General features: G+C 41.7%; 1 protein-coding gene across 3 annotated transcripts in view; it reads left to right on the top strand.

Annotated features, from left to right (window-relative positions):
* Window positions 1–17,030, top strand: part of RNF121 (ring finger protein 121) — a 110,125-nt gene that overhangs the window by 74,739 nt on the left and 18,356 nt on the right. For all 3 annotated transcript variants that reach the window (XM_066250697.1, XM_066250696.1, XM_066250698.1), the window contains 2 exons: window positions 12,839–12,993; window positions 15,521–15,628. In XM_066250697.1, the coding sequence (XP_066106794.1) occupies window positions 12,839–12,993; window positions 15,521–15,628 (263 nt within the window). The remainder of the gene's footprint in view (window positions 1–12,838; window positions 12,994–15,520; window positions 15,629–17,030) is intronic.

Raw genomic sequence — 17,030 nt, 5'->3', positions numbered from 1 at the left:
ACAAAAATGGGTGGTAGGTATAAATAGGTTGACTATCCCTGTTTTACAGCATTGTTTTGAGTATTCTGGGTCTTCTGCAATTTCATTTTAATGTCAAGATCACTGTTTCAATTTCTGAGGGCAAAAAGGCCATTGTAATTTTGATGATGATTGAACTGAATCTGTAGTTTGCTTAGGGAGTATTGCCATCTTAACAATATTAATCTTTGCATTTGTAAACACGAGTTGCCCTTTCATTTATTTATGTCTTTAACTCTTTCTTTATTGATTAATGTTTTGTAGTTTCCAGTGCATGTCTTGCAATTACTTGGTTAAATTTATTCCTTAGTATTCCTTTTGATGCTATTGGGAATGGAATTTGTTTTCTAGTTGTATTTTTGGATTGTTCATTGTTAATATACAGAAATGCAACTGACTTGTGTGTTGATTTTATGTCTGGCAACTTTGCTGAATTTGTTTATTAACTAATAATTTTTTGTGGATTTTTTAGTATTTTCTTTTTTTGTGTGTGTGATAGAGACAGAGAGGGACAGACAGATAGGAAGAGGGAGAGATGAGAAGCATCAGTTCTTTGTTGCAGCACCTTAGTTGTTCATTGATTGCTTTCTCATATGTGCCTTGACTGGGGGGCTACAGCAGACCAAGTGACTCCTTGATCAAGCCAGTGACCTTGGGCTCAAGTTGGTGAGCCTTATTCAAACCAGATGTGCCTGCGCTCGAGCTGGCAACCTCAGGGTTTCGAACTTGGGTCCTCCACGTTCTAGTCCAACACTCTATCCACTGCGCCACTGCCTGGTCAAGCTAGTATTTTCTATATATAAGATCCCATCCTCTGCTTTACTTTTCCAATTAAATGTATTTTATTTCCTTTTCTTGCCTAATTTATCTGGTTTTAAAAAAAACCTTTTACTACAATTCTGAATAGTGTAGAATGAACTCAGAAAGAATCTGGAAGCTTTGCTAGAAATAAATGACAAAGGGTCTTAGAGTTTGCTAACTAGAAACACATCTAGGCAAAATCCCAGAAGTATTCCGAAGAAAAAAGGAAAGTTAACAATTTTTGTAGTAAAAAATCCTTGAGAATAATTAATCCTGCATTCTAGGCCCTAGGATTGGTACAGGATGGTTATCAGTGAGATGTCAGGTTGTCTGGATGATGGATGCCGGGTGGTCTGTTGGATGGTTACCAGGAGGTCTAGTTGCATCCTGAGTCCTTTAGGGCAGCATTTCTCAACCACCAGTCCACCAGAAATTTCATGCCTGTTCATGAAAGAGTAAACCACCCTGATAGTGTATGATTATAGACCCAGTGATCTTAGTTGAATTTGCTTATGTTTGTATTGTCGCACTATTATGTGTGGTAAGATGAAACTTTATTCATTGTGTGTTTCCGTGAGAACACAAAATAGTTTGTAAGAACAGATACAAACAAAAATATACATATTAAACACATTAAAATGTCTATGAGGTAAGGAATGGGACTAAAAAGAATCAAAACAAAACAGCTCCCCAGAGAATGTTGTATAAAGGCACTGGGATTATTGTGCAGTAGAAACTGTTCAAAACCAACTATCAGAGCTTCCCCCAAAAAAGTTCTTACTGATATGCCAAGAAATGATGGAATTCATTGATAAGGCTCTGTTTCTCTCAAACTGTTCTCCACTAGTGCTGGTGGACAGCCCTGCTTCTCAGGGACCCATGACCACGGAGTGGAAAAACACGACCTCCATTCTCTTAGACCAGGTTTCTCAATAGGAAGACTATTAACATTTGGGTCAGATGATTCTTTTGTTTTGTGGGAAGTTAAGGATAACTCCCCACAAAAATTAAGGATAACTCCATTGTAGGATGTTTAGCATCATCCCTGACCTCTACCCACCAGATGCCAGCAGCATCAGTCCCCAGTATTGACAACCCAGAGTGTCTCCAGACATTGGCAAATGGCCTCTGGGGAAGAAATTCACCCCTGATAAGAAATACTGTCCTAGACTCAAGGATCTAGGTTAGCACAGATGTTGCCAGCCATGAGACTGATGATAAGCAAGTATGCCAGCCTGCTGGTTTCACTGTGAAAAGTATCAGACTTCTCTCTGTAACTTAGGAGTTCAAGTCCAACCTTCAGGTTAGAAGAAGAAAAACTTAGTCTAACTGCTGTTAGGAGCAAGAGATCTGTTTTCTGTATTTAAATTTCAGGTACTTTTCTTTTGAATAATAGCAATAGTAATAATACTTTAAACTGCTTATAGTTTTGATTTATTGATGTTTAAAGAAAACTTTTCTCATCTGCTGTCTCACTGGAACCTCACAACATCTTTATAAGATGCTCAGGATAGGGATTTATCTCCATTTTTCAGATTAGTGGACCAAAGTGCAGCATCCTGAAGTAATTTGCCAGGAGCACATGACCATTAAATTGGAGAGCAGGACATAAAACTGAAATCTGACTTCTGATTAAGTACTCTTCATTTTTTGAGGTTTCTGAAAAGTTTCAGGAAATCAGTTTCTGTTGTGGTCATTTCTGTTTTTAACACCCCCCCCCCCAGATTTTTTCTTCTTTGATGACTTTTGCCCAAGTCCCTTCCTCCTATTTCGCACATTTTCACAACCACCTCCGTATGCATCATCTTGCCTCCTGCAGCTTCCCAGGGCTCCTCATGAGCATAGGGAGTAAGACTTGGGAGACAGGGTATCTAGATTGGAAACGTAGCCCAGGCCACACTTGCTTTTTGGCCTCTCTGTACCTCGGTTTTCATCATCTATTCAGAGACTCTAATATTACTCACTTTTTAACTTCCTGAGGGATGTTAAGGAAGGAATAAATTTATGCCTGGGAAGGTATCTATTCTGTTTTTAAAAATCTCTAAGGAGAAACTTTCATCATCTGTTACCAAATATAGCATCCTTTCAAACTTCTGTCTGCTGATCGGCTGTTCCCTCCTGGAATGAAGGACTGGCAAAGTCCTACCTGGAAATCTTTAAAGTGCTATAGGTTTTTTCAGACCAAAACCTTAAGGGGGTTACTAGGATGTGGCTAGAGAATGCTGACTAAGATGGTAAAGGGTTGTAATTCCACTTTCTATGAGAAAGAAAAAATTTTCTCCTTACACTATGATAAAAACAAAGAGCCTTGCCTGCTTCTATGGGCTTATTTCTCACACCTCTCTCAAATACTAATTGTACTTTCTCAAGCATACCGTATTCCCTCACCTGGAAGCACTCATCGTGATGCCTTTCTCCACCTGCGCTGACTAGGCCAGCAGGACGGGGATCATACGTTGCTCCCTTCCGGAAGCCTCCCTTGGTTTTCCGACGTTGAGCGAAGCACTTCTCCTCGACTTTCTTGGCCACCAGGGCTTACTCCATTATAGCACTTCTCATACTGAGTTACAGTTCTTTGTTTCCTCTCAGTAGGCCTGAGTTCTTGAGGAGGTTTTGCTTTTGGTGTACAGTAAGTGCTCAGAGTTTGTTAAATGACTGCTGACCAACTCTTTGGCCTGCAGAGCAGAAGACAGTGAAGAAAATACGTAATTTTAGATATTGTGAATTAGTCAAAAGAAATGGAGTAAATTTACTCTGATGTCTCTGAAGGACAAGAGTTAAAGCTAGAGGCAGAGGGACACAAAGGCAGGTTTTTCAGAGTCAAGAATTGTCTAGCATGTTTATTAGTAACGGAAGGACCTGTCCTTCTCATGTGGTTAGGTGACCATTTTCTAAAGTATGGTAAGAGGGTATTGTCAACCAAGTTTCTACCCTGTCGGGTATTCCAGCAATGTGTGAGGTCTTACCAGGCCCCAGAAACTACATCTGCTTACTGGGCCTCTGGGTGATCTTCAGAAAACAGAAGGTAACAGCCATGCTGTCCTATAGTTTTCTTCAGACCTAGTGTCCCGGTGCCTTTGGCCATTACTTACATTATGTAGTTTCCAGACCCCTTTGTAATCTTGGCTGCTCCCTGACCATGTATATTTGTCAGTGTTTTTTGTACAGTGTGTTCAGAAGACCTGATCTCACAGTCCCAGGGATGCTTTGACAGATTAGAGTATAGTAGGACTGCTGCCTCCTTCTTTCTTGGTCTATTCCTAGTTAAGTGGCATGAGATTGCCTTGGCTTTTATGGCAGTGGCCCTTTTAGCATATATTTCTTAGCAATTTGCATACAGTATAGTGGCTAAGCAATCATACACTTTACAAAGAGTTTCCCCTGATATTTCCAGTACCCAGCTGGCACCATACATAGTTATTACAATATTATTATTTTTTTAATAAATTTTTATTAATTTTAATGGGGTGACATCAATAAATCAGGGTACATATGTTCAAAGAAAACATGTCCAAGTTATCTTGTTGCATATCCATCACCCAAAGTCAGATTGTCCTCCGTCACCTTCTATCTAGTTTTCTGTGCCCCTCCCCCCCTTCCCTGGTACCCACCACATTCTTGTCCTTGTCTCTTAGTCTTGTTTTTATGTCCCACCTATGTATGGAATCATGCAGTTCTTAATTTTTTCTGATTTACTTATTTCACTCTGTATAATGTTATCAGGATCCATCCATTTTGTTGTAAATGCTCCCATGTCATCATTTCTTATGGCTGAGTAGTATTCCATAGTGTATATGTGCCACATCTTCTTTATCCAGTCATTTTTGGTTGTTTCCATGTCTTGGCCACTGTGAACAGTGCTGCAATGAACATGGGGCTACATGTGTCTTTATGTATCAATGTCTCTGAGTTTTTGGGGTATATACCCAGTAGAGGGATTGCTGGGTCATAAGGTAGTTCTATTTTCAGTATTTTGAGGAACCACCATACTTTCTTCCATAATGGTTGTACTACTTTACATTCCCACCAACAATGAATGAGGGTTCCTTTTTCTCCACAGCCTCTCCAACACTTGTTATTAACCGTCTTGTTGATAATAGCTAATCTAACAGGTGTGAGGTGGTATCTCTAATAACTAATGAAGATGAGCATCTTTTCATATATCTGTTGACTGTTTGTATTTCTTCCTGGGAGAAGTGTTTGTTCATGTCCTTTTCCCATTTTTTATTGGATTGTTTGTTTTTTGTTGTTGAGTTTTATGAGTTCTTTGTATATTTTGGATATTAGGCCCTTATCTGAGCTGTTAATTTGAAAATATCATTTCCCATTTAGTTGGCTGTCTGTTTATTTTGTCAGTTTCTCTTGCTGAGCAAAAACTTCTTAGTCTGATGTAGTCCCATTCATTTATCTTTGCCTTCACTTCTCTTGCCTTTGGAGTCAAATTCATAAAATGCTCTTTAAAACCTAAGGTCCATGAGTTTAGTACCTATGTTTTCTTCTATGTAATTTATTGTTTCAGGTCTTATATTTAGGTCTTTGATCCATTTTGAATTAATTTTAGTACAAGGGGACAAACTGTAGTCGAGTTTCATTCTTTTGCATGTGGCTTTCCAGTTTTTCCAGTACCATTTGTTGAAGAGGCTTTCTTTTCTCCAGTGTGTGTTGTTGGTCCCTTTATTGAAAATTATTTGACTGTATATATGTGGTTTTCCTTCTGGACTTTCTATTCCCCTGGATCTGTTTCATATGAACTGCTGTTAAACCACTCCTTCCCCATCCTATATGTGGGTAATTGGTTAGGTTTCATCATATGGTTTTGATTCTTCATTTCAGTTTATAAGCTATAGAGTGTCAGAGCTAGAAGAACTCTAGAAAGAGACTTTATTCATTTTGGACCTTGCTACTGTTTTCCATGTTTACTGTGTTGGTCTTCCCCACCTCCCAAGCTTCTGTTATTTACAAATTGGTAAGATGATCCTTTGTATTTTCATCCAAATCATTCACGGAAACACTGATCAGAGCTGTGAAGCATATTGCTGACACCTTCCTCCTGTTGACGTCTGTCCATTTATCAGCAGTTTTTTCAAGCTGATTGTTCTGTTAGCTGAGAGTCTCTTATTTTGTTCTGCTACCTGGACATGTGGTTTTATTTCATCCTCAATGTTCCTTTTGAGCGAGGCATGGTGGGTGATCCCTGTTCCTGTAACAGAGGAAGATATGGGAGTGATGAGAGAATCCTGCAAGTCAAAAGAGACAAGCATCAGTAGGCTGACAAGGCAGCTGGTGCCAGGGAAGGAAGTCATTTGGGAGCTCTTTTCTGACTTTTCATGAATTATAGTTTATGAGTTGAAAGAAATATAATACCAAGACAGTCTGGTTAAATGTGGGCTAGCTGCTGCTGTTAGCATCTAACTTGTAGCATTGTGGAAATAAGTGGAATACTGCTTTTCGTACCTTCCAGATTGGCGAAACTGGCATTGTCCCTCAGTAAATGTTTGTTGAATGAATCAGTGAGTCAGTTCCAGGATAGTCTTCACTTCAACTTCATCTTTCCAGATTCAGGGCAAAAAGGATGAATGGTTTTTGCTTTTCCCTTTCACCTAGCCAAATCCAACCTTCCTTCAGAACCAGCTAGAGCTCTGCCTCTTCCAGGCAGTCTTCCCCAACAGCTCCCTGCGCATACTGCTACATCTCTCCTCTGAACTCTCATATCAGTACTTGATGCTTAGCATGGCTGCTCAGTTATATGTTTATGTCTCATCACCCCGTCCTGAAAGAGAAGTTATGGCCAAGGATCCCATCATTTTGTGCCTTCCATAGCATCAGTATAAAGAAATACAAACTATTGAACCAAATATGTCAATCTGAAGTGTTGCCACCAGATGGCGCCAGATTCCCACTTTTTTGGGTGGGAGGAATCATGCATAACTTTCAGCCATTTATTGTCAAGCTAGCTGTTAAAATGCCTTCCTTAATGAAGAAGCTTCAACTTATTTGTTAAGCAAAATGCCAATAAATATGACAGTAGAGACAAATTAACCAGGAAAAAGTGTAACTTATCATTTTAACATGGTAGATTATTCTGTTCACTTGGCTCCTCTGCATTGCCTCTTGTCAGGCACTGGGATCTCACCTCAGCAGCTGCTGCTTTCCAGACCCTGAACTGAATCTAGCTTTCAGGCCTCCTTAATGGGGAAAGTACCTTAACAGCTAATAGTGACCTCAATCAAATCTTTGTTTTGTATTTTTAGGTCATTAATTTTTTCTGGAAAGGACAAATTAAACATTATAATCCTTCTGCTTTTTTTTTTTGTTACGATGGAGAGAGACAAGGACAGACAGGAAGAGAGATGAGAATCATCAACTTCTAGTTGCGGCACTTTAGTTCATTTATTACAGGGGTCGGGAACCTATGGCTCGTGAGCCAGATGTGGCTCTTTTGATGGCTGCATCTGGATCGCAGACAAATCTTTAATAAAAATAATAATAACGTTAAAAATATAAAACATTCTCATGTATTACAATCCATTCATTTCCTACCGCTCATGTTCATGGTTGCGGGTAGCTGGAGCCAATCACAGCTGTCTTCTGGGACACCACCACATTTTTATTGGATAATGCATAACATACACGGGTCATCATATGGCTCTCACGGAATTACATTTTAAAATGTGTGGCGTTCATGGCTCTCTCAGCCAAAAAGGTTCCCGATCCCTGATTTATTGCTTCTCATATGTGCCTTAACTGGGAGGCTCCAGCTGAGCCAGTGACCCCTTGCTCGAGCCAGCGACCTTTGAACTCAAGTTAGTGACCATGAGATCATGCCTATGACCCCATGCTTAAGCTGATGATGCCACACTGAGGCTGATGACCCTGCATTCAAGCCGGCAACCTTGGTGTCTTGAACCTGGGTCCTCAGTGTGCCAGGTCGACTCTCTATTCACTGTGCCACCACATGGTCAGGCTAACCACACCACTTTTTAATTAATTACTTATTATTTATTATTAAGTGAGAGGCAGGGAGACAGAGACACTCCCACATGTGCCCAACCAGGATCCACCAGGCAAGCCCCCTACCAGGTGATGCTCTGCCTATCTGGGCCACTGCTCCATTGTTCGACAGCCAAGCTATTTTTGCACCTGAGGCAAGGCTATGGAGCCATCCTCAATGCCCTGGGCCAGCTTGCTCTAACCCTTCGAGCTATGGCTATAGGAGGGGAAGAGAGAGAGAGAGGGAGAGAGAGAGAGAGAGAGAGAGAGAGAGAGAGAGATGGGTGGAGGGGCGGGGAGAAGCAGATGGTCACTTCTCCTGTGTACTCTGATCAGGAATTGAACCTGGGACATACACATGCCGGGCTGACGCTCTACCACTGAGTCAGCTGGCTAGGACCTGATCATTTCACTATATTTATCATTTGTCTTGTTTATATGTTCTTTAATGTTTTCTATTTGGACTTCTTTAGAAACTTTGATTTATGTTTTCCTCCTGCTGCTAGACTGTTAGCTCCTTCCGGACGGGGATTAGAGGGCATGTTCATTTCTGCATTCCTGTCCCCATTAAATGTAGAGTTAATAGTTGATGGATGAATGAATGAAGTGTTTCTATTGTAGAACAGAAAGAGTTCATCCACAGGTGCTGGCAGGCCAAATGCTAAACTGAAATTTTAGTGGAGAAATACCGAACTTTTTATTATGAATGGCACCACCTGGAAGAAGGGGAAGCTAATGCTCAAAAGCCTGAACTCCCCAATAGCTTGTAGGTTACAGATTATATAGGACTAAATCACAAGACACCAGGTTGTGCCAAGAGCTGATTGGTCAGAGGTGAAGGTAAGGGTAATAAATCATTTCTTTAGATCTTGAGGACAGTTCTCAGGTCTTTTCCTGCACCCCTCTGTTTGGTCTCATAGGAAAGTAGCCAGGGATCATTCCCTCTTACGGCTCAGTAACTGAAACATTATCTTCAGTCTGCGAGAGGTTGTGAGCATTGGTCTTTTGCTGTCTCGGGTTGCTGATTATTTGGGGAAAGGCTAGGTGTCTGAGGGATAGATGTATGTATATATATACAGAATGATCTGATTTCTAGAGCTAGGACTTAAAATTAAATTTAGCTAAAGTCATAAGGACCCTTGGTTTCACTCTCCCAAGAAGTTTAAAAGATACAAGGCTGCTTAATAGAACCGTAGCATGTTAGAATATGTCGTGGTTTGAAAAATCAAATCAAACTCTTCCTTCAAGGAGGAAGGACCTCCTTGGGGTGACCCAGTGAGTGGGAGGCAGAACAGAATTTATAATCAAGTTCTACTGAGCCATCTGGTTTTAAAGAGCCTAATCTTTTTCCTAATTTACTTAATTCTCTTTCTTATTTTTTCTCCCTTTTTCTCTTTCATGGTGTGAGTTGAATAGCTTTCCACCCTTCAAGTTTCAAGCCTGAGAGTTACAAAATACAGCAAGATTTTTCATTCCTTTCACACTGATGTACAGACTTATTTCTGATTGTGTCTTTATTCAAGCCAGAATAGAACCCAGTTCCTCTGCCTCGCACTGCACCCAAAATATGCAAAGCTGCAGTTTATGCAGATGATCTTGTCTTGACTGGAGCACTCCTCAGAACATGTCATTGATGATTGGTGGGGAGTTGGAAAGAGGCTGTTAGAGCACATTGGTTGTTTTTATGCAATGACCAGGTTTTGGGAAAGCTGGAAGGAAACCAGGAATTCCTTTTCTTTCTCAGAGTGGACAATTGTGACCAGACTGTGATTGGATTTGTCTCTGGGCCTACTATTTTATAAACATCCCCATGAACTGTTAAAGCAAATAATGTGAAGGCTAGCCTGACCGGGCGGTGGCGCAGTGGATAAAGCATCGGACTGGGATGCGGAAGACCCAGGTTCGAGACCCCGAGGTCGCCAGCTTGAGTGCGGGCTCATCTGGTTTGAGCAAAAGCTCACCAGCTTGAGCCCAAGGTCGCTGGCTCCAGCAAGGGGTTACTCAGTCTGCTGAAGGCCCATGGTCAAGGCACATATGAGAAGGCAATCAACGAACAATTAAGGTGTTGCAATGGGCAACGAAAAACTAATGATTGATGCTTCTCTTCGTTCCTGTCTGTCTGTTCCTGTCTATCCCTCTCTCTGACTCTCTCTCTGTCTCTGTAAAAAAAAAAATAAAATAAAAATAATAATAATAATAATAATAATAATGTGAAGGCTAATGACTGCAGCCCTTCTTTCCACACCTCACTTCTGTCTACCCCCTTAATGTCATGATTATGATTGTTTTTTCCCCTCGTTTAAATAATCTGCAGTTGTTGTGATGTCTTTTCCTTATCTCCTCCCACTATCTCCTAGAATGTCACCTGAAGTGTTGTTATTCCCAACCACACTTTTTTATGTAAGGCCACAATATTTCAGAAGGCTTCATTTAGAGAGCTAGTTGGGTATTTCTGTAGGGAGAATTGGTACCGAGGCTACATTGTTCAGCAACCAGCAGCCAGCAGCAGTGGGCAAACAGAACTGGAGGCCCTAAAGCAGAGGGCTTCTGTTCTTTCTCCCTGAAATAACACCAGAAACTAAGACTTCTTTTCTACCGCAGAGCAGTCTGTAAGAGAGTAGTAGCTGCAGGAACTAAACACTAAAAGGTGCTTTCAGCTGCACTTTCCACTGTGGTAGCCACCAGTCCCTTGTGGCTATTGAACGCTTTAAATGTGAGTAGTCTCTACTATAATTATAAAATACACATTGGATTTCAGAGCCTTAGTACAAAAAAGAGTAAAATATTTCATAAATAATTTTATATTGAGTACATGTTGAAATGGTAATATTTTGTAAAATAAAATCTTATTAAAATTAATATCATCTGTTTTATTTTTTAATGTAGCTACTAGAAAACTTATACATGTGACTCACTTTTATTTTTGGTGACAGAGACAGAGAGAGGGACAGATAGGGACAGACAGATAGCAAGGAGAGAGATGAGAAGCATCAATTCTTCTTTGCAGCGCCATAGTTGTTCATTGACTGCTTTCTCGTATGTGCTTTGACCAGGAGGGCTACAGCAGAATGAGTGACCCTTTGCTCAAGCTAGCGACCTTGGGCTTCAAGCCAGCAACAACTTTGGGCTCAAGCCAGTGATCATTTCTATGATCCCATGCTCAAGAAGGCGACTTTGGGGTTTTGAACCTGGGTCTTCTGCATCCCAGTTTGACGCTCTATTCGCTGCACCACCACCTCATCAGGCTCACATTATATTTTGATTGGGTAGTACTGGGCTAGAAATGCCCAAGAATCAAGTACTTTCTCCAAAGTTCTCTGCTGTGGAACTTCAGGAACTAGCTACTGTGTTCCTTTCTATCACCCTCCTCCCCTGCTTAAAAGTTCTTTCATTTCTTTTGATAACACTGGGAGGAAAGCCTTCATTAAGTGCTGATTATCCTTTTTTTTTACACCGTTACTCACCTGAGACAAGTGACATCTAGTGAAAGCTGGGTGGTTGGGAGAGGGAGTTGGGAGGCATTGGGGAGCAGAAGAATGGTGATTAGTCCAAACTGTGACTTAGAATTGTTTTATACATTTGGAACACTTCAGCTAACCAGTCTGAGGTAAAGGTCTGAAGGAGGGGAAAGTACAATAGATACTTTTTAAAACAGAAACATGCCTCCCTTTTTGGGTTCTAGTCTTGCTTTCCTCTTATTTACCTAAATTTATTGAGGATCTATCATGTGCCAGTTTTCTAGCACAGGAAACATGAATACAGCCTAGCAACTGTCCTCATGGAGCTGGCATTCAGGTAGAGAATTCATTTGAATCCAGTCTCATATTCCAGATAAGCACTGTAATAAAAGAAAATGCTTTTGGAGCAGTAGAAAGTTACAAGACATGGCCTGACCTGTGGTGGCACAGTGGATAAAACCTTGACCTGGAAAGCTGAGGTCGCCAGTTCGAAACCCTGGGCTTGCCTGGTCAAGGCACATATGGGAGTTGATGCTTCTTGCTCCTCCCCCCTACCTCTCTCTGAAAAATGAATAAATAAAATCTTTAAAAAAAAAGTTACAAGACATTCTGCCTACAAGAGACTGAAGACTTCATGTGTCTTGGATGTTATCAGGCAGAAAGGCAGTTGGGAAGGATGTTTTTTCCTGACGAGGACAGCCTGACTAAAAAGCATAGGAGTAGGCCCTGGCCGGTTGGCTCAGTGGTAGAGCGTCGGCCTGGCGTGCAGAAGTCCCGGGTTCAATTCCCAGCCAGGGCACACAGGAGAAGCGCCCATTTGCTTCTCCACCCCTCCCCCTCTCCTTCCTCTCTGTCTCTCTCTTCCCCTCCCGCAGCGAGGCTCCATTGGAGCAAAGATGGCCCGGGTGCTGGGGATGGCTCCTTGGCCTCTGCCCCAGGCGCTGGAGTGGCTCTGGTCGCGGCAGAGCATCGCCCCCTGGTGGGCAGAGCATCGCCCCCTGGTGGGCGTGCTGGGTAGATCCCGGTCCGGCGCATACGGGAGACTGTCTGACTGTCTCTCCCCCTTTCCAGCTTCAGAAAAATACAAAAAAAAAAAAAAAGCATAGGCGTAGTAGAAGGTGACTCTTGGAATAGTAGTTTGGGACCAGACTGTGGGGGATTTGACTGCCTGTCTAAGGAGTTGGATCTTATTCTATATGAGGAGGACTACTAGAGGGTTTTAAGCAGGCGAATCACATATTCAAGACCATATGTTAGAGATACCTCTGCGGTGCTCCTATGAAGGGAGATTGGAGGGATGAGACTCTGAATGCAGGTAGGCTTAACAAGAAAGTCATTGTAGTCAGCCAGGCAGGGACAGCAAGGACTCAAATGGAGAGGAGAGAATATACATGATAGACAGTTGGGTGAAGGATGAAAAGGAAGTGTCAAGCATAGTCCCAGGTTTCTGCCCACAGTTGGAAGTGTGGGAGAGGATCAGGCTGAGGCAGAACGCGTAAGATGCACGCGGAACTTCGGGAGAGCTGCGGAGGGAGCTGGCTGGAGCTGAAGTGCTTGTGTTTGTGTTTCAGATGGTGACCCTCTTTCAGATGTGGGTTGTTCCCCTCTATTTCACAGTGAAGCTGCACTGGTGGAGGTTCCTAGTGATCTGGATCTTCTTCTCTGCTGTCACAGCCTTTGTCACCTTCCGAGCCACCCGAAAACCGCTAGTACAGACAACCCCAAGGTGAGAATGTAGGTAAGGGAAACGCTAGGTTTACGGAAGCTAGCAGGTTGGGATGTATGGGGGTGGGGTGGGTTTAGACTGTGAAAGACGCAATTTTTATCTGCCACATTTACGTGGCTTTGGCCTCACCAAAATAAGCTGATTGGGAGACCTAACTCCCATTCACAGATTTAATAAACCCCAAAATATTTCCCTGTAGCTTACCTTATACTTTTTGTTTTTATTTTTATTTTTTATTTTATTTTAGAGGGAGGGGAAGGGGGGTGGTGAGAGAGAGAGGTTGTTCCACTTAGTTATGCATTCATTGATTGAGTTTTGTACGTGCCCTGACTAGGGATCGAACCTACAACCTAGGCGTATCAGGATGATACTCTAACCCACTGAACTACCTGGCCAGGGCCTTACCTTACATTAAAAGCAAACACTATGGCCTGACCTGTGGTGGCGCAGTGGATAAAGCATCTACCTGGAATGCTGAGGTTGCCAGTTCGAAACCCTGGGTTTGCCTGGTCAAGGCACATATGGGAGTTGATGCTTCCTGCTCTCCCCGCCCCTGCCTCCCCCCCCAAATGAATAAAAAAGAAAAAGTAAACACTATAGTAAACAAAACCTGATGATTGTTATGGTGTTATTTAAAATGTTATTTTCTTCTGGGAACTTTTCTCTGATGTCTAAGCTAGATTTTCTATTACATTCTTTTATAGTGTCCTGATTAGTGCTCTGCAGCTTTCCTTCATAGAGCTTATCACAGTTTCTAACTCTTTTTTTTTTTTTGGAGGGTCTGTCTCCCCCACTAAACTAGAACAATGAAATCAGGAACAGCGTCTATTTCTTCTGTCACTATATATCCAGGCCCTACCACAGGTAGTGGCGCATAGTAGCCTACTCTATGGATTTTTGTTGAATGAATGAATCTTGGCAAATTTGCAGTTTTCCAACAAACATTATTTCCTTTGGAGTCACAAACACCTCCTGGCTGTATAATTCTTTGTATGATATTTTATCCAAATGCATTTCTTATTTGATCCTCCCAGCTTGTGAGGTCATTTAATATCTATACTTAACAGAGAAAAAAAAGAGAAATTTTCTCATTCATCATTCATTCATTCATTCATCCATCCATTCATTCATTCAACAAGCACCTGCTATGTGTCAGGCCCTGTGTTGAGCACTAGGGATACAGAGCTGGATAAAGCATGATTCTTCCCCTCAAGGATGCTTGGTTAAGTTGTGGAGACGGGCGGGAAGCAGCTGTGTCAGTGCGGTTGGTAAGTGCTGAGAGACGCGCAGGGCCAGGGGAGGCTGACACAGGGACTGGCTAGCCTCACGGTTGGGACTACCCGGTCCAAAGTCTTCCAAGCTGTAGGTTGCCCTTTTTCTCATGCCTTGTACGTTCTATTGTACTGAGGCCTTTCTTTGGCCATGTGAGTTTCACTGTACAAAGTGAAATTTATCTTTAAGGTGCAGTTGGTTGTCCAGAAGCCCCTCTCTGGCTGAGGTAGTTTACTTTACAGTAAGGACCATTATATAGAAGATACAGTCTCTGTAGCCAGATGGGTGTGGATTGGAAACCCCTGTCCTACCACTTGTTAATTATACGACCTGTGTGACCTTCACCCTTCTGAGCATTGAAGTCTTTATTCCTAAAAGTGTGGAAACACTTGTTACGTAATGTAGGGTAATATAAAGGAAATGTATGATAAACCATATTAAGAGTCCGCTGGTTATTTGTTCAAATGACTAAATTACTCATAAGCTTTCATCAGAGACAGAATAATGACTTCTGATGTTAGAGACCTATCTTCATAGTATTTGAAAGGAAATTCTGGTACCATCTTTCCTCTCTGAACCTAGCTGGAGTCAACCAGCCAGATTTCATACTGCTTTCTTTTCATTGGCTCCTAGGGAGTACTAAATATTTTAGTACATAACCCCCGCTCCATCCCACCACCATCATCATGCATATACATCCAATTCAGAGAATTTTTTTAGTGCCTCCCTCCTTATCTTTTGCTCCAGAAAAAAAAATTTTCAGAATCATTCTTTAGACATTATTCATTTCATTATTGGCCTACTGATCAGAGCAAAGCAGTATTCAGATTAACCATGCCCAGCTATGAAAGTCTATAGCTAGTTCTACCTTTTACTCATCTTCCCTTGAATTCTCTTTCTTGACAAGACTAGCTTTTTCCATTCCCTGCTGAGCATAACTATAGTTACTAGGTTTTACTTTCTTACCCAGCTAACGTGAATTTGAGATGTCTGAGGTCCACTGTGTTCTTTGTTTACTTGAGGCAGAAATCTTCTTTAAAGGCTCATTCTTTCTCTTGGGCTAAGACTAGAAGGAGACAAAGTATTGGCTTCCTGGCATATGGAGGTGTTACTGCAATTAAGGGAATGATAAGCTTTGTACAGTTATGTTTCTTAGTAAGTCCCCATTGATGTGAGAAACAGGGATTCTGGTGGTCCAGAGGTCTCCAGACTAGAGTTTCTGTGTCAGCTCTATTAATTTTCTCTCTTTCTCCAGGTTGGTTTATAAGTGGTTCCTGCTGATCTATAAGATCAGCTATGCCACTGGCATCATTGGCTACATGGCTGTCATGTTTACCCTCTTTGGTCTTAACTTATTATTCAAGTGAGTACTCTTTTTGTGTGTTGGGGGAGGAGAGGCTGGTGGGATGTACCTTTCTTTCTGGGGCAAGTCCTGGTTATTAACAGGTACGCAGGATAGGACACTTGAGCGTGAGGGATGGGCTGGTAGGCCCTCCATGATGGTGCTGGCAAAATGAAAGGAATGTTGGGATTATATGAAATTAGAGTTTCAGATCATTGGTTCTGTTTCCAACAATTTTTATTTTAGTGGAAAAGTGTAGTAACAAAAGAAAGAATGATGATTATAGCTAGTCAACCACAGCTCCATCACCCTAATAGAACTGTTTTCCTTGTCCATATATTTATTGCAACATCCATTCTACCTGAGTGGGCTTATGTTCAAGAAGACAAGGAGTTGGCAAACTGTGTCCTGTGGGCCAAATTGGCCTGCCTCCTGTTTTTATAAAATAAAGTGTTTTACTGGAATACAGTCACACTCATTTCTGTGTATAGACACATTACATGTTGTCTATAGTTGGTTTTACAGTAAAACAGCAGAGTTTAATAATTGTGGTAGAAACTATATGGGCCACAAAACCTAAAATATTTACTATCTGGCCCTTTACAGAAAACGTTTGCCAACCCTGGACTAGATATTTGAACTCATAGGATACAGTTGGCCACAGCTGGCAACAGATCCACCTATGAGAAAGGAAACAGCAGAGCAATGTCTGCATAGGTGCTCAAAGTTGCCCCAGGGCTGAGATGTGAGGGAATGAGACCACACAGATGGGCGTGGGGGCTGCCTGACCTAGAAATGCCTCCTTGCCCGAGGAGCATATCCAGTTTTAGGAATCTCATAGTCCAGATGTAGTGTACTAATCACAAGTCACATGTAACATATGGACACTTGCTTTGTAACACAGCTGACATTCCACCTTTATAAGATTTCCTTTCTAGATTTTCTTTATAAGGAAACCTTTCTTGAAATTTAACTTGTGAACATTTAAGTCCAGATAACATTCTTATGTTACTTCCTCAGGTCAAATTACTAGGAGTAGGAGTGTGGCTATTGCTTTATATTATCAAAAGCTTGCCAAAAGATTTGTATCAGCGTACAGGCCCTTCCACCCCCAGTTGAGGCAGAAACCCAGAAATTCTGGGCTTTGGGTTTGGTAGGTACAGTGAGTAGGGCAGAGGAGGGTAGAAATGTGGTTTCCAGGCTGAGGTGATGACAGATGTGGATCATGAGGAACCCTAAGCCTGGGACAGTGCACTGAAGCTAAATAAATTTTGGATTCAAATTTAAAGTCATGACAATGGGCCTCTTTTTCAAACCTAGTGCACAGTAGGCAGGAGTTTTTTTCAACTGAAGGGGGTAAATCCTATTTATGCAATGAGAGGACAGCCATGGAATTATTTCTTCTAAGGGTAGAACATGTTGA

The sequence above is a fragment of the Saccopteryx bilineata genome, chromosome 1, assembly GCF_036850765.1.
Source record: "Saccopteryx bilineata isolate mSacBil1 chromosome 1, mSacBil1_pri_phased_curated, whole genome shotgun sequence".
NCBI classification, from domain to species: Eukaryota; Metazoa; Chordata; class Mammalia; order Chiroptera; family Emballonuridae; genus Saccopteryx; species Saccopteryx bilineata.
The sequence above is the reverse complement of the archived record's forward strand: the minus strand, read 5'-3'. Positions and strand labels throughout refer to the sequence as shown.